The sequence below is a fragment of the Anomalospiza imberbis genome, chromosome 4 (genome assembly GCF_031753505.1).
Source record: "Anomalospiza imberbis isolate Cuckoo-Finch-1a 21T00152 chromosome 4, ASM3175350v1, whole genome shotgun sequence".
NCBI lineage: Eukaryota > Metazoa > Chordata > Aves > Passeriformes > Viduidae > Anomalospiza > Anomalospiza imberbis.
The window spans coordinates 72,974,897-72,992,916 of NC_089684.1; the positions used below are offsets into that span (position 1 = coordinate 72,974,897).

Below are 18,020 nucleotides of genomic sequence, written 5' to 3' on the forward strand. Positions count from 1 at the left end.
AAACCATGGAAAATGGTGAATTTAAAAAAAAGGTGTTATTTGGAGAGTCACTGGCACCATTGTTTTCTCGAGTAAAAGGGCCCTAACAGTTCTGAAATTTCATTACTAATTTTTTTAAAGGCTCCTCTCAGAGAATGAAAATCTTCTGAGGGTTGAGATGTTGAATGCTGAATTTCAGCCAGTTATAAACACCTGAAAATAGTGATTTTGAATGGAAACACTGCCACAATTTTAGTAACAAAGGCTGTAAACTACTGATTTAATCCTCCACATGGTGACCACTTTAAGGACGTTTATTACTTGTATCCAAATGTTGCCTTTCCCCCTTTCAAATGGAAAAGCCATTATTTAACTTGGTTTCTACATTTAAGTGAAATACATTTGAACACACACAAGTCAAATTATGCCTCCCTGCTCTGCAAGATATCACTATATAATCTGGTGTTTAAAGCTCTGGAGTTATCTACTGCTGATCAGATGAAGGAGTTATTAAGACAAAACTCATACATAATTTAAAATAATCAAAAATACATTCAATATTTTTTCCTGGTTTATATACACTTTAAATCTCTCCATGTTCTGCACGTTTCTGTAGAGTTTATGTACAAGTGCAAAATCTGTGTGTCATTTGTCATTTATTTACAGATTCTCCCATGAAATAAGGTTGTTCTTTCTCCCCCAGCTCACCTCCAAATGAAATAAACCCAAAAATCCTTCACTTTTGATACTGGCCTGGTGATAAACTCCCAGCAATTCCTCCTTCCCCTATCCCTTCCCATGTTTTTCCCTGTTTACCGCTAAGCTGGGATGAAACTGCAGCAGAGCTATGTATGAGAGTTCTCTTCTCCCTCATCAGGATGGAGATCAGATGCAGGGTAGAGCTACATCCTAAAGGAGCCAGTTCCTTTTAGTTAGATAAGTAACTCTTGTTGCTCTATTTACATTTTTTTGGTTCTGATAAACCTTGACTTTGATCATTTCTGCTCATTTTTTCAGTATCTGACACCTCATTTTGGCCACACTCCTGGCACACTGTAGGCTTTGCAGACCAGACAGCCCAGCTCTCCAGAAGTGAGAAAAAGTTCCAAACTCCGTATTTATGTCTTTTAATTCATGTAAAAATCTATCAGCCCTCCAGGCCAAGAGTTCTGAAAGCTGTTTGTGATCAGGAAAACCCAACAACTTCAAGCACCTGCCCAAGAGCTGTCCTGAAGAGGGAAACTCAAGCACAGAGGCTTTCACCATCTGGGCTGGCAGCTCTCCTCCCAGAAACAGCAAGAAGAAATCCGGAAACATCAGGATGTGCATCGTGGCTGAAAATACACAGTACCAGGGGAGGGATTTTAGTCCAGTCTTATTTCTCCAGTTCAGATTAACCCTATCACTGAGCAAGTTAGAAAATATTATCAGGAGATGAATCTGTCTGAGGTAATCCGTGCATCAGGTAAAACTTAAATTGCCTAAATCCCTTCATTCTAAGACAAATCTCAACCCTTTTCCGATCATAATTCCTTCTTCCCACAGAGCACTGAAACTTCTAGTTTAGAAACAGATGCATTCATATATATTTATATATAAAATGCATTTTTTCCAATAATTTCTGCAGTCCCAATATTTTTTTTTTGCAGTCCCATTGCACTTGTTAAATGACATTAAATCAGAATTATCATCCACCACAGTCCTTAAGCCATCAGGCTCTTCCCATCACTACTGTCTGGACACACACAGCAATTCAGCTTTTTATTGCAATGCTGCCAGGCTCCAAAGAGTTTCTTCAAAATACATGGTTAGGAAAAAACCACCCCAGAAATGCATGGCTGATATGTGACTGATTACCAGAACACGCACAGAAAAGGAGCAGTTATTTGGGTTTCAGTTTGGAAAGGTGCTGCCTGGCCAGAACCAAGAGCACTTCCCTTCTACATGTCCCTTCTTCATTTATTAAATATCAGATGCCCTCAGCAGAGCCCAGCAGCTCAGGGACCTGGATGAACCACGATTACTGTGATGGAGCCATAGTTACCTCATCTGGCACCTTCACCAACACCTTCCCCCCACTGCAGCCCCACCACGGCCTGTGGCCCTGGCCCTGTGTCACATTCCCAGCTCCAGGGACACACTGGACACCACCACACACAGATGGGTGGGCTCAGCCCAACCTTGAGCCTCAAACCACAATCCCAGCTTGTCAGAGCAGTTCAGATGGTTTCATGCACCCCACAAATGCCAAACCTTCTCTTTGCTGTTTGCAAGTCTCATCCTTTCACCAACCAGCAACTTCTTCAGCCTCTAACAGAGCTCAAGCCCAACAGGAAATATCAGGATCTGATCGTGTAGAACTCAAACCTGTGGCAAAACAAAGCTGCTCTGCTTGATTTTTATTTCAAGTTCTTTTTTTACGTCATCCTCAAGTGATCTGGCACCCGAAGTGTTGCTTTTTACACCCTGTAAGAAGATGGAGCAAACCATAACCACTGAGGAGCAATGCCTCCAAGCTCAGCTCTCATCCAGAAGGATGGCGGGAGGGAAGGGGGAGGAAAGAGGCCAAAATCAGGAAAAAGTGATGTGTCTGACGTGGAACACAGACTGCTTCTATGAAAATGCTGGTGAAACCGGGAGTTTTCTTATGGGATACTGAAACTCTGCCTGCCTTCCAGATATTTGCACCTGGGTGAGTATTTGGTTGGTCAGGAAAATGTGATTTTCCACTGACTACATGGTCAGAGGACACAGAGGGCCTTGGGTGACTCTAGATGTGAGTATACATACCTTTAAAGGAATTTAATTATGTTAAGAAGCAGCGTGTGTAGCAGTCTCCTCACTCCCTAGATCTGTTCACGTCTAGGCACTTGTGTGTGGTGTACTCCAAGCAGGTTAAGACTATGTAAACACTGAGTCTTTCCAAAGCAACATCCAGCTTTCCAGTTATTTCATGTGGTCTGAGCAGCATCAACCTTTAAACCATCCCAGCTTTTGCATTCCTGGACCATGACTACAAAAAGGCTGTGCCTGGAAGAGAGTTCCACTGAAATAATGAGGGAACAATTAAATATGAAAAGAAAACAAAGAATGAAGATGCTTTGAAGATTAACAGTAGTGTTTATGTGTTGAGAGCTGACACCTGTAAACACTGGATCTTTTTCTTTTTGTACAGTTTGATAAATACATGAACTACAAAGCACTTTCCATGTAGAAACCTGAGTGTCATTCATTGGACTACTGTTGTATTTACACTGACCGGGAATGGCGGCATCGGACCTCACCACACCTGCAACAAAATCATTTTGCTTTAAACTTGAAGAAAACAAAGGAGCAATCTGAAGCCATGTGTCAGTAAAACTTAAGTGGAGCAGTTGTCAAATAAAGCCAACTAGCACGTAGATGAGAGAAAAAAACTGGGTTCAAGGAAGTTGTGGTTTTTTCCGGGTGCTTCTAGTCTCTTGGGACACAATTGGGAAATCTTCCTCCTCCTTGGTATTACATTTTCATTTTGTTTAAAACCCTAGACAGTTTCTGATGTCCATGCATCAAATACAGGTTCCTGGCTGTGCAGGGGGCTGCTGCTTCCGATTTCGGATGGCGCCAGATTTCTCTTTGTAGGCAATTGGCATCTGTTGTGAAATGTCCACCAGTGCACTGGCCACTGCGAGACCTGGGCAACAGAACCAACAGTCAGGCACCAGAACAGCCACGGCAACAAGCCCTTCAGAAAGAGCTGAGAGAACCCCTCCAGGCCACAAAATGTGTAGAATTTTTTTAATAAACTAGAAAAGTGTTGTGGCCCAAGGATTAAACTCCAGCCAATATTCTGAAAGGAGCTGAAATACTGCGTGTTTAATTAGAAGCAACAGCAGGAGGAAAAGATGCAATAAGAGTGGGTATTACTGGATGTGAAACTCTAAATGTTGAAGTCTGAACCATTAATATTGAAGGTGCCTTTCTCTGCATTAGTAGATGGACTACAATAAACCTGAAAGCAAATGTGTGTGGAGGTTTCACTGCCCTTCCCGTGGATACATCACCTCTGCAACCTCCTCATGGCAGATCAGGGAGTCTTGGAATGGTTTGGGTTGAAAGGCACCCCAAAGCCCATCCAGTTCCATCCCCTGCCATGGGCAGGGACACCTTCCACTAGCCCAGGGTGTTCCAAGCCCTCCCCAACCTGGCCTGGAAAATTCTAGAGATGGGGCAGCCACAGCTGCTCTGGGGGCCCCGTGCCAGGGCCTCCCTGCTCTGTTCGCAGACAAACCACATCTGAGACTTAGCTCAATCCAGCTCAACACCAAACCATCCAATTCAAACCCTGATACTCTCCTTCTAAAGCCTTTGCTTCACCAAGCTCCATGGGCACTGGGGAACCCCAGTTAAATCCCACACTGCCCAGGAGATGATGTCCCAGTGCCCTGAGACCAGGTTGAGGTGGGAAGGGGTTGAGAACAAGGAAACCTTAAGCTGGATGGGGAAAAGCTCTTTGCCCAGAGCTCCTAAGAGGAGGTCAGAGATGCTCTGAAGGGACTTGTAGTGATAGGACAAGGGGGAATGGTTTCAGACTGACAGTGGGCTGGGTTAGATGGGATATTCTTCCCTGTGAGGGGGGAGGCCCTGGCACACGTAGCTCTGTGGCCCATCCCTGGAAGTGTCCAAGGCCAGGCTGGACGGGGCTTGCAGCAACCTGGGATGGTGGAAGGTGTCCCTGCCCATGGCAGGTGATGGAACTGGATGGGCTTTAAGGTCCCTTCAAACTCAAATCTTTCCACTGTTCTGTGACTTGATGTTCCCCTGTAAATGGAGCTGGGAACGAAGTCAGATAGGCCAAGTGACAAGTTACCTTCACAGGTAACTACTGCAAACATGCCTGTACCAGATCCCTCTTTCCCCACCCAGCTGTTAATTAAAGCATAGCCCAATATCAAAAATTCATCCATCAATTGACCTTAGTAATTAACTCAAAACTCATGTTGGAAGCCAGCAGGGCCCAGACCAGGGAGCCTAAAATACTTTGAGCACATCCCAAGCTGAACTGTGGCTACAGCAGCTTCTGTGGGATCAGGAAAGGTGAACCTGTAAGGCTGGGGAAGGAGTACAGAGTTAATTCCAAGCCATCAGAGACAACAGTAATCCTCACCTGACTGTCCTGGTGGTGGAATACCCCCAAGTCCTCGAGGCAGCCTCACGAACACGGAGAGAACAGCTGCTTTGTTGCCAAAGCAGGGCTCCAGCGCGATCGGCTTTGGTACAGTCTGCAGCGAGGGAAGCAGTGGGAGAAAACAAATGTTAAACAGCATTACACCCTCCCTCTTCCCCCAGCATCGCTCCTTCAGCTCCTACTAGCCCCAGGGCATGAACCACCATGAACCACACTGCTGTGCTGGGCACATTTCCAGCACACAGCCAGCAAAGCTAAAACCACTGTCAGCAACAATCTGAACACGAGTCATCACAAGAAAACACATTCACTTAATAAAAATCAGGCTATTAAAAAGTCAAGCACTACACAAGGCTTGTATTTCTCCCTAAATTCAATAACAAAGGAGCAGCTTATGTAATCAACAGGATTGAGGGTTTTGTTCCATCGACCCCATCAGCAGCCTGTCACTGATATCAGCACGCACCAGCACGGTGATTCGATACTCCAAATACTATTTCCAGAATTTAAGTCCATGTACCACCTTAACAGCACTCTATGCACTAACACAGTAAAGAACATTTTCCCAAGAACAAAAATAACTGTTCAAGGCCAGGTTGGATGGGGCTTGAAGCAGCCCGGTGTAATGGAAGGTGACCTTGTCCATGGCAGGGGAATTAGATGGGCTTTAAGGGCCCTTTGAATCTGTGATTCTGATGTATAATAGGCAGTCAGCTTTCTCCCTGGAGGAGCAGAAGACTGGATTCCTTGCTGACCCTCAAGTGTCTGTGACCATCTCCCTCTCCCTGCACTCTTGTGAAGGTTTTACCTGAATGATCAACAGCCAACTCCAGCATGTCATTAGAAAGCAAAAATGCAACAGCCCAGCCCAGAAACTAAAGTATGTTCTCACCTGGGCCCCAACCCCAACACAAGTACACTGGATCAGTGCTACTGTGGGTTGCAATAACAGTCAGATTAGGATGCAAGTGTTCACCAATGAGTACAGGTTCAGGAGAGCTTCTTCTTTTGTTCCACATCAGCTAAAAAAGCCGAGAAACACTATTTTACCCAATACCTCAGTGCTTTCTGTTTTCTTGTTTGGTATGGACAAATTCCACTCGGGTGTTAATGAAATAATTAGTTCTTTTTCCATCAGGCATCAAACTACACCACAGTACTCAAATATTCAACAGAAACTCAATGCAATGTAAGCCATGAAAAAGCCCGAACAGAAGTCAAACATGCTGTTAAATTACTGCTGCTCAATAAAAAAGACAAAAGGAGACAACAGCAAGCAAAATGAAACTTAAAACTTTCCATATCTCCCATTTACTGCAATGATTGCAGCAGTGTTTGCTGGTCTGTGCCAGGCAGATAAATACGTGCTGCATAGGCTGGATGATGGAAGCTGCTGCCTGCCTGGTTTATGACAGCAGATTTCTTCATCTCCCCACCCCCAACAAAGGGACCAAACTCAGAGTAAAGCTTTTCCCAGAAGGAAACAAGCACACCCTGGTGCTGTATCCCAGAGACTCAACTGCCAGAGGTAACGGAGAGAGCACGGAGAAGGAACTGCTTTATGGGGAACCCAACACAAAGCTGATTTTCTTTTGGAGAGACTCAAGTATCTTACTTATTCTACTGTTAATAAAACAGTTCAGCTGAATTCCAGAGCTTGGAGGATGGCACTTGCGTTACAGAGAGCAACCTGGGACAGTGGAAGCTGTCCCTGCCCATGGCAGACCATGGAAAGATGACCTTTAGAGTCCCTCCCAACCCATGAGGATGCTCAGCAGCACATTCACCATCCTCCAGTCAACCTGCAGAAACAGGATGTTGGAAAACCCATCTCAGGGGTCACCAAATCCAGCCCTCCACTAACGCAGGCATGTAAAAGCACAGTTCTCTGCTTTAGGAGCAGTTACACTTTCAGCCTGTGCCATCACCTCTGTGAGACCTTTCCAGATCCCCTGGTCTGGATCTCACCACTCTGCCACCAGAAACTTTCTTTTAACCTCAAATCATTCACACTCCAATTTATTCATCTGTCTAACGTTCTTCTGTGCCTTAACCCTCCTCTCCCTGGGCTTTACCCTGCTCTACATCTCAGCCTTCTTTTGGATCAACTGGAAGAGCAACACCCTGCATTCCTTCTCTGAACACAAGCACTGCCTCCTCCAGGTCCCCAAGAGCCCCTCTCTGCACCTTGTTCTTGACCCCCAGTGACCTGAGAGGCATTTCAGGCTCTGACCATGCCTCTGTTGTGGTATCCAAACCACACTGGGTCTCCTGCACATCATAAAATAGAAAGAAACAGAAGTTGTTCATTATATAGCTCTCAGTCGCAGAGCTGAAGGGACTTGCAGAGGAATTTAGCTCATCTCTCAGCCCCAGGCAAGACCCTCTCTCCTCCTCTGCCCTTTCCAACTAATGAACCCTGAGTGTGCAGCAGAAACTCTCATTATGAGTCCCTGTGGGCACAATCTTCCCTTTCCATGGAATTTTTATTTTGGTCCTCAAGGTCACACATCTTCCTCCTCTCTGCTCTCCTGGTTCCACAGCACACATAGCTGGATGTAGCCCTGAGCCTCCTTCCTTCCATTGTCAACCTGCCCAGAAAACAATCAGAATCATGGAATGTTTTGGGATGGAGGGGACCTTAAAGTTCATCTCATGCCCTGCAGGGAGCAGGGATACCTCCCACTGTCCCTGGCTGCTCCAACCTCAATGTCCAACCTGGCCTTGGGCACTGCCAGGGATCCAGGGGCAGCCACAGCTGCTCTGGGCACCCTGTGCCAGGGCCTTACACCCTCCCAGGGAACAATTCCTAATTCCCAATATCCCATCCATCCCTGCCCTCTGGCAGTGGGAAGCCATTCCTTTTGTCCTGTCACTCCTTGCCCATGTAAAATCTCTCTCCATCTTTCCTGGTGGGCCCTTCAGGTACTGAAAAGCTACAGTTAGGTCAACCCAAAACCTTTTATTTTCCAGGCTGAACAACCCCAAAAAAGATGAGTGTTAGTAAAATATTATTAATATTCCCCTACGTGGGGAACCTTAATTCTCTCAACCATGCATAGCAAGGATAATGGTGCACCCAAAATCTGTCAGGCAGTTGCAAACTAATTTGGAAGGAATTAAGCACGACATCACTTTGCTGCAGCTAAGCTCCATCTTAAAACTAAAAGGGGAAAAATGGCCTATTGTCCATCAAATCCAGCTTTTCCTGAGACAAGCTGCAGTTAATAACAACAAAAACTCACCTAAAGAATCAAGTCCTGCACATTTATTTTTGACAGCCCCAGTTCAGGCACCTGTTTTCTGAACTGTGACTCATTGTGCATCTCATCTCTGAGCGCTGCTCGCAGGGCGGGAGACAGAGCAGGGAGGGAATGACTCAGAGCCAGTGAGGGATGAGGAATTTGGAATTGGAGCAGGGAGGTGAGAGAAATTTCACGGGATTGAAGGACGCACTGTGTCCTCTGCAAGGCAGAGCCAGCGCTGGAGCCAGGGACCAGGTTCTGCACTCGGGGAGGAAAATGTGAGATTTCAACCGGCAGCTTCATTGTGACCTGGACTGCAGACCTCGCCCAGCACCAGCCCTGCCTGCCTTGCCCTGCTTGTCACCTGATGTGACCTAGGTAGGTGCCACCAGGACATGAAGAGTCTCAGGAGAAGCTGGCTGGCTTCATATCGAGTGGAATTTTGGTGGGGAGACCTCAGAAGAGCTCAGGTCTCCTTTCTTTGCCCACTCAAGTGGCTTCTGAGTGCTCTTATCATAGAATTATGGAATCCCCTGGGTTGAATGGGACCCAGAGGGATCACCCAGCCCAACCCCAGGCCCTGCCCAGACACCCCAAAATCCCGCCCTGGGCATCCCTGGCAGCGCTGTCCAAAGGCTCCTGGAGCTCTGGCAGCCTCGGGGCCTTACCCATTCCCTGGGGAGCCTGGGCAGTGCCAGCACCCTTTCCTGATCTCCATCTAAACCTCTCCTGATACAGCTCCATATCCTCTTTTGTTGCAGATCCAAGCCATTTTCCTACAAGATTTTGAGTGGACTTGGAAAGCAGAGATCAGATGTGAGAGATGGCTCTTAAGGGTAAACTTTGAAAAGACACATAAAATAGGTGTATTCCCAAACTTTGTAATAACCTCTATCAGATGCTTAAAACCTGCCTCTACCAGCAACTTCCATTCAGAGGTTTTGATAAACCCACTGCTGAATTACAGAAGTGATTCCTTTTTACTGAAGGCTTAATGGCACAATAAAGTAGACATATCTATTCAAATCTATTCAAATAAGGTACATCTTCAGACACTCAGCACAAGAGGACTGCTTTGAGAGGTGCCTGAACAGCAGAGTCCCATCGTGGGAGCAGATACAGAGGGGAGAACAAAGCCCTGGTGCTCAAGGGGGTGGGCAAAGAGCACAGTCAATGGCCATGGACAGACAGCTGCAGCGGGCTGAGCCATCAGGCCCTGCCCTGAGGCACCTCAAACAAATATGGATGGCTGTGCCTCCAGCACACTGGAGAGACAAATTCACGGAGCTGATCTCAGAACCATGGAATGGGGTTTCAGTTGGAAGGGACCTTAAAACTCATCTTGAAGCCATGGGCAAAGACACCTTCCAGTCCCAGGCTGCTCCAAGCCCCAGTGTCCAGCCTGGCCTTGGGCACTGCCAGGGATCCAGGGGCAGCCCCAGCTGCTCTGGGCACCCTGTGCCAGGGCCTCAGCCCCTCCCAGGGAGCAATTCCCAATTCCCAATATCCTATCCAGACCTGCCCTCTGGCAGTGGGAGCCATTCCCTGGGTCCTGTCCCTCTGTCCCTTGTTCCCAGTCCCTCTCCAGCTCTCCTGGAGCCCCTCCAGGCCCTGCAAGGGGCTCTGAGCTCTGCCTGGAGCCTTCCCTTCTCCAGGGGAACATTCCCAGCTCTCCCAGCCTGGCTCCAGCCCTGGAGCAGCTCCGGGGCCTCCTCTGGGCTCTCTCCAGCAGCTCCACGTCCTCCTGCTGCTGGCCCCAGGGCTGGGGCAGCTCTGCAGGTGGGCTCTCACCTGGGGGACACGGGGACAGAGTCCCCCCTCCCCTGCACTGAATAACCTGAACCCTTCCCTGCAAGGGGCTTTCCATGCTCCTCCACAGCAAAGCAACTATCAATGGACATGATGGGAAAATCCCCAGGAACTCCCAGAATCACAGTGGTACAAATGTCCAAAAAACAGCAGAGAGCCAGTCAAGCCCTCCCAGCCCGGAACCCTGTCGGGGTGGAAAGAGGCAGTTCATGGTTCTGTGCAGTGGTGACACAGCCCCGTGTCCCCAGAGGCAGTGAAAGCTGCTGTCAGCTGCTTTCCACAGATGATTTTACTTGTCCAAGCCAGCACTAAAAGCCAAGTAATTCCTGTTGTTCCTGAGTTCTGATGTGTATTTAGCATGCAAAATGTGTAAACCATTATAGACAGTAAAGGCAGTAAGAGACAGATTAGGTGATTTCGTTAGTCCAGCTTCTCCAGCAGGATTTTCCACGTGAACAGGGCATTTCCCAGGAATTTGTCTGGGCTATTTCTAGGTGACCCAGATGTGGAATACACCAGCAGTTCCCTTGGGAGTTGATTTCACAGCCAAATACTTTCCCCAAGTAGGATGAATTGTGTGATGCCCAACCTAAACATTTTTACTTCATCTCATTATTTCTATTTATGCTGCTTTTACTTGACAAATTCAAAAAGTTAATGTGTCACATAAAACTAATGGCCAGAACAATAAATATGCTCTATAATTTCACAAACATAGCCTCAGTTTTATTTAGGTTCTGTGATACACTGCCGGCATATTGCGTTTCAAGATGTATTAAAAAAATACCATAGAGAATTTTTTTTCCTTAACAAGAAAACATGTTTCTGTGGTTTGATCGAGTAAGTCCTACATGGTTTTCAATTTCCAGGAAGGAAATTAAAATAAAGAAAATATCTTATGGTGGTGCATGAGAAAAGGAACATTACCCAAACAGTTCAGTTTTATTACTTGATTCTACTTGTTCAGGTGATTTCACTCTGTAGAAAAAGGGTCAAATTCCATTTGCAAGTTTTTAAATTGTGCCATTAAAATCTGAGTGAACATTTGCAAAACAAGTTACAAGCAATTTCCTATTAAAAATAGATTATTAAGCTTTAAAAATTATATTCTCAGGGTAGTATGTGTGTCCTGCAAGATAGAGATGAATGAACTTGTAGCAATAATTCACAGTAAATGAGTTTAGATTAAAAATTTACATTTACCTTGTCCCTGATAGCTACCTTGGAATTTTAGAGGGGCCAGGGAATGAACTGACTTGGTCCCAGAACTGGGTTGCTGCACTAACAACACTCACATTCAAAGCCTCAGCTGGATGTTAGCAGCCTGCAGTGGAGAACACAGATGTGAGCAGCCCGGATCTGGAGCCCATGTGCCACCAGCCCCACGGGGCCCCGAGGCTGCTCCCCCCTTATTTACAACTGCTCTGTGCTGGCAAGGGCTCGTGTGAGCCCAGCAGCACCCAGCCTCCAGCTCAGGCTGAAGGGAGGGATTTGTGAGGTGAATTTGGATCTCCAAGGCAGTTTCCCTGAAATGACCAAATCTCATGTCACTGTCTGAGCCTGGCCACACACGGATGCCAACACTCATCCTTCTCCTTCACCTCCCACACTCGTCCTTCTCCGTCACTTCCCAGCCACACCCCAGGGAGGGATGGATGAGGCCACGGGGAGCAAATCGGGGAGACGTGCATATAAATGGGCAGTGGTGGGTATTTATTTTGATTTTGTACAGGTGAAGGGGCAGGACCTTTACAGTGCTTTTCAAGCACTCAGCTGGTTTTCGCACAGGAAAACAGAGAAGTAAAAAAACCCAACAAAATGGGACAGCTGGATGAAGATTGCAAACACAACACACAAAACAACTACTTGGCATAAATGAATGCAAATAAGTCCTTGATAATGCTGTTGAGAAGCTCCTAGTGTTATTAGTACTTCAATCAGAGAGATGCTCGTTAGAGGGAAAAAATGAACTTAGAAAATCCTTCTCCTGTGGGAAGCTTCATGCTCCTTCCTCTCCTTCCAGCAAATTCCTCCTTATCAGCTAAAATCAGGGTCCAACCTGCGGAAATGTTTACAGTCTTCAACCCTAAAACTAGTTAAAATCATTTATCAGCCAAACGTTCCCTAAATACAAGGCAGGCTTAACAGATATGTCTGCTGATCTCTTGACAGCTCCCTTCCAAATATCTATATATGATATTATGGGAGTAGAAAAAGTTTCCCCTAGTTTTTTTTCCCTAATTTTGCAATAGGAATGAAAACAAGATAATGGGCACTTGTTTACTGGAAATAATTCATTAGGTGAAGGTTTTATCAGCTATTTTTATCGAAGTTTTGGTAGGAGGGATCACAGCCAGCCTCTGTGGAGTTCTAGTGCAGCTAATCCGCTTCACACACCTCAGCTGCCCAGGGAATGCTCCCTTCCTACCACTGGCATTCCTTCAAAGGAGATCCCACACTTTTCCATGCCCTAAAAGTGGGCCAGCATAAGAGGAAGAAACACCAAATAGAAAGTACAAACTGGGGTGTCCTCCCTGTGTATTCCTTTGTCACCTCGATGCTCCAGGAGGGAGCCTAAAGAGTGGAAGTGGTTTTGCTGAAGACAGAGACAGCTACACACAGGCAGCCTTGGAATTCCTCTGTCTTAACGTATGGAAAAGCTCCTGGAACCAGTAACTGCCAGAACGCCCAGAAATAAGACTTTAGAAATTAAACTGCCTTTCCAAAGGCAAGCTGAGAAACCCAGAGCCTACCTTAGCCAGCTCAGGCAGAACAACACTGGCCTTGCTGGTCTCATAGGCTGTATGTGATCCATCTCCAGCAACTGCCACAGCAGACCAGGATTATTCCATTTATTTCCCCCATCCCTCAATTTCATCCCCTTCCTGCAACTGTTATCCTTCTGAGGATAGGAATGACTTTCATCCTATTTGTACCATCCTTGAAAAACCCTAAGCTGCTCTGTCCTCCTCTAACACATCTTGATCAGACAAAAAGAAAGTGGTTCAAGTTGTGACTCGGGAGATTTACACTAGGTATTAGGGAAAATTTCTTCATGCAGAGAGTTGCGAAGCATTGCACAGGCTGCCCAGAGAAATGGGCATCACCATCCGTGGAAATGTTCGATAACCTTGTGGATGTGGTACTTGGAGACAGTTTAATGGTGAACACAGTTGTGGTGCTGTGTTCATGAATGCACGTGGTGATATAAAGGCCTTTTCCAGCCTTACCAATTCTATGATTTGACACAGCCTGGTCATTTCTGCTTGACGAGGCTTTTCTGCATCACACCTCATGCCTGGCCTCCTTCCAAATCCTCCTCTTGCACAGGACCCCCAGGCTCAGCTCACTGGGGCTGTCCTTGCCGTGCTTACACTAACCCAGCTCACTGAAGGTGAGTAGGCTGGGAGACGTCACAAAAGCTGGTCCACCAGCAAATTTGACGGACCAAAAGCAGGTCAGCAACATGTGAAGTAAAGGGGAAAGTGAGTCATCAGGAGTGACAACCAGAACAGGATAAAAGCTGTAAAAAACATCAGTTCCTTGGCCTTTAGTTCTTCCCTGAACTTCAACTGCATGAAACAGCCCAAAATCAAGCTCCATGTCAAAATCAACATGAATTCACCCTGTAGAAGTGCTGGAGCTGGCAGATGCTTCATTTCAAATCATTCTTCACCCTGCAGCTTCCCCAAACCCTGCACCCTGTGCCACAGGACTTACTACTCATTTCTCTGCTCCTTTACTGCTGGTTGCAACTTCATTGCAATATAAAAGGAATTTAACAAGGGTATCATTCAGATGCAAAATACAAAGAGACTGAAAATATATTAATTAATCTGTGGTACCCCCTACCCACTCCCAAATCAGCTCATCACTTTAGCTCTGCACTTCACGAACAGATGGGATCTTCTGGCAGCCTTTAAACCACTCAAAAGCACTTTTTCCCATAACAAAGCAAACTAATTACTAGAATAAGATGCTATTTCCCATCTATTTATCTGCTATTTTTAAGGAATCAACTCGCTGTCTGATTCGGGATTTGCAGTGAAGCCCTCAAACAGCAGAATTAAATGCAAATTGGTACAGTGGTACAGAACACACTAAATGAACTTCATAAGGATTTTGCTCACCAAATGCTTCTCCCTTTCCCTTTAGGAAACTAAGGATCATGGATGCAAAGATAATCAACACTTAGCACTGGCTTCATGTGCTGGATCCCTGAACACAGCACAGCAAAGACTGCTCCAGCTCTGCTCTAAAAGATTCCGAAATAATATTTTTCCAACTTGAGGAGCATTCTTTCCCAATGCAACCATTTTCTTGTTGACCCTGCAAGTGCTTTGCTCAACCTCAGCACTTGCTTGCTAGGCTGTGCATGTTTTTTCCAAGGTAACTTCTTGCCTTTAGCAACTTCAAGATAGGTGGAAATCAATGTCAAAATTATAAACTTCCCAAATTCTTTCAGGAAAGCTTCTAGGCATGGCTGCAGAGGATTACAAGACTTAGATTACTCCGATAACAAGCCCTAAAAAAGCCTGAGCTACAGCAATACCAGTTCAGACACTTGGATGAGTCCCAGGCACCCAAGGAAGTTAAGCACACTTAGAAAAATAATTGCAATATTCAGCACCTCTGAACGCACAAAGAGCTGCAGAGAGAAGCCAACAAATTTTGTAATAACTAAGCAAATTTAGTGGTAGATTTGTGATTCAGTGGGTATTTGCTGAGTGGCAAATAAACCAAAGCAGCTAGTTACGTGTTGCCTAGCTGCAGCCTCTAATAGGAATTGCTTCCCTGCAGGTAAATCACTTTCTATTACTCCTAAGTACCCCAGGAAAACTACTAATTGAAAACGCAGTTCTAATACTGTCCAGCTGGAAAACATTAGCTTAGGATGGAACTAGCTTGACACTGGCTGCCAACTGGCTATGGACAATAGAATAGGAAATTAATCTTTTGCAGACAAGACATACCATTTTCCACTTCTCCTTTGTAACCTTCAAATCAACTCGTCATTAACCAACAGCTTTGATTCCCATGGGGAAAGAAAAGCATCACTAAATTCATGATAATGCAAGTCTGGCTTTCTTGCATTAAAATGAAGACTCCAATTTGGACATAGTGGATGGCAGAGGAACTGGAGGGCAGATACAACATCCAGCACCACAGTAACATTTCCCTCTTTTCTTGGCTAAGAGTAAAGAACAGCCAGACCACAAAGCAACCACAAAGAGAAGCGCACTTGTCCGGTTCTGTATTGCCCCAGCCCATCTTCCTGCAGCTCCCTCCTGCCAAGAGCTTTTTCCCATGCAGGTGCAAAAGGGATGAGGAGAAAAACCCAAGCCGCTGGCTAGTGTTAAACCATAACACCCCATACATATTCAGACTGGTTTTTCATTTCTATTTAAATTCATTTCCCTGCAGGGACCAACAGGTCAGACTATCTCAGAAACATCATTCCCCAAGTTGCTTCCAACCCACAACCTTCCCGAGCCTCCTCTCTGGCCTTTCATGACTACTTTTATTCCTTAGCCAAGTTCTCCAAGACAAGAAAAAACGACATAAATCCCATCAAATCTAGTAACTCTCCTTGTCATGTAGAGGCACCCTTGTTCTGCAGCCACACCTGCCAGCAGATGATGGCAGGGGTCACTGCCCATGGCAGGTAGTTGGGATGGGATGATCTTTAAGCTCTCCCCCAACCCAAAACACTGACTCGATGATTTTATGAAGTTACCCATTGGCACAACATTTCAGGTGCACAGTCATCTCCTCAGCTCCAGATTACTGTACAGGGTTTGTGCCATTGCATGAATCAGACCACCTTGTTTGTGCCCAAAATTGATTAAGAAACATGTATCTGAGTTATCAGCACAGAGGCGATTACCAGTTCCTAATGATTTCTGTGTCTAAAATAGGATATTTCTCCACAGTCTGTCTTATTATGCTTCAAACCAGCTTCTCCATCCATTCCAGAGGAATCCAAGGAGACCAGACAAGATGAGGGCAGGAGAACAAGAGGCGAAATAACACACTCATCAGAACTGAAGAGATCCAGAGTTTGTCCTCTCTGTAGTTTGAGTGCAGACAACTTGTCAGAGATCAAAAAGTTTAGAACAGCTTTGTTCTGGCCTGATCCCACAGGAGAGGTGTTTTTAGCTAGTTTACTTCCAGACAACAGAAGAAGATGAAGGAAAGGGCCCCAGACAGGCAGACTGCAAGCCAAAACCATCAGCAACCAGGCTACATCCTCCCAGATCTGCCTCCAGCCCCATGCAACATCCATATGCATCCCACGGCCTTTTTGGTGAGCAGTGAAATAAAGGTTCAGTTTCATTTGGTGAGTGACAATCCGATTTTGCAAGGGTGGATTCCCAAGTCTTGGTGAGCTGTTAGAGGTAATGACTCCCAGTACCCACCTCATGACAGAAGCAGGGAAATTATAAAAAAATCAGAAAATCCGATGATCTGGAGTCAAAAGAAAGTCAACGGGGAGGAGAACCAGTCAGACCATCCAAGGAGAGGTCCAGATACTCAGTCACCTGAATTACTGAGGACCTTTGCAAATTTTATTTTACTTCTATTATGCTCCCAACCAGGCAGAAGACAGGATGAGAGGAAACAGCCTAATGCTGCACCTGGAGAGGTTTAGACTGGAAATTAGGGAAAATGCCTTCCCAGAAAGGGCTGCCCAGCCCTGGCACAGCTGTCCAGGGCAGGGGTGGAGTCCCCATCCCTGGAGGGATCTGAACACCCTGTGGTTGTGGCACTTGTGTGGGCATGGGGCAGTGCTGGCCCTGGCAGGGCTGGGGGAGTAGTTGGACTCAATGGTCTTAGAGGGATTTTCCAACCTTAACTATTCTGTGATTCAATATATTGAAAAGCTGCTTCTACACAGTGTCCACCCAGAACATGTTGCAGGACACCAATCACAAGGAAAAGTATTAAAACTTGTCACGACAGGCCATATTGTCACACAATAAGGAAGAGCTAAAGGTAAACAGGCAACCTTAATGGTGGCATTTCCTGTACTTGGGCCAAGATTAAAAATTATTACTCACCAAATAGAAGTTTTGGGGTCAGACTGCTTTCATGTGCTTTACAATGATTAAAATAGAGGTTAGTTTTGTCTCTTCTTTTTTAATAATTAGCTCTCTTGTTATAGTAAGAGTATGAGAAACTTAGTACCTGGACTAATCATAGAATCTCAGAATGGTTCGGGTGGCAAGGAATTTCAGAGCCCACCCAGTGCCACCCCTGTCCATGGCAGGGACACCTCCCACTGTCCCAGGCTGCTCCAAGCCCCAGTGTCCAGCCTGGCCTGGGACACTGCCAGGGATCCAGGGGCAGCCACAGCTGCTCTGGGCACCTGTGCCAGGGCCTCACACCCTCACAGGCAAGGATTTATTCCCAACATCTAATCTACATCTGCCCTTCTTAACCCTAAAGCCTAATGAGAAAAACTTGCAAAAAACTTCAGTCTAAATAAAACAAAACAATCCAGCTGCCTTAGATGAGAAAGAAAAATAATCAGTGTTTTCTGGTTCTTAATTTTTTCTTTTTTGTAGAAAAGTCTGTGCTGGTCAAAGCATCATATCAAAAAGACCTTTGAATTAATTCATCACCTCTTAAATATGCTTTCACTAAAAATTCAACATGTTGTGTGTAAGAATGTGCCAGCCAGGTGTATGACCATGATTTCTTCATGCCCCTATTTGCTAATCACAAGATATATTGGAATATATATTTGTTATCAGCAATATGTTAACATTATACAGTACACAAACATGATTATATTCACGTTTGTCTTGAGATATCAT

The 18,020-nt window shown here is 45.7% G+C and overlaps 1 protein-coding gene across 3 annotated transcripts in view; it reads right to left on the reverse strand.

The window, feature by feature from the left end:
* Positions 1 to 277: 277 nt before the first annotated feature.
* The window catches only part of ATRN (attractin), a 146,653-nt gene continuing 128,910 nt past the window's right edge, over positions 278 to 18,020 (reverse strand). Inside the window, exons 28-29 of one of the 3 annotated variants that reach the window (XM_068189187.1) lie at positions 5,126 to 5,240; positions 278 to 3,652 (exon numbers count right to left, since the gene is read on the reverse strand). In XM_068189187.1, coding sequence (XP_068045288.1) covers positions 3,528 to 3,652; positions 5,126 to 5,240 — 240 coding nt within the window. In that variant the 3' untranslated portion in view covers positions 278 to 3,527. Of the gene's footprint in view, positions 3,653 to 5,125; positions 5,241 to 7,149; positions 7,418 to 11,879; positions 12,260 to 18,020 lie in introns of those variants that run through there. The other 2 variants (XM_068189188.1, XM_068189189.1) reach the window with 2 other exon arrangements.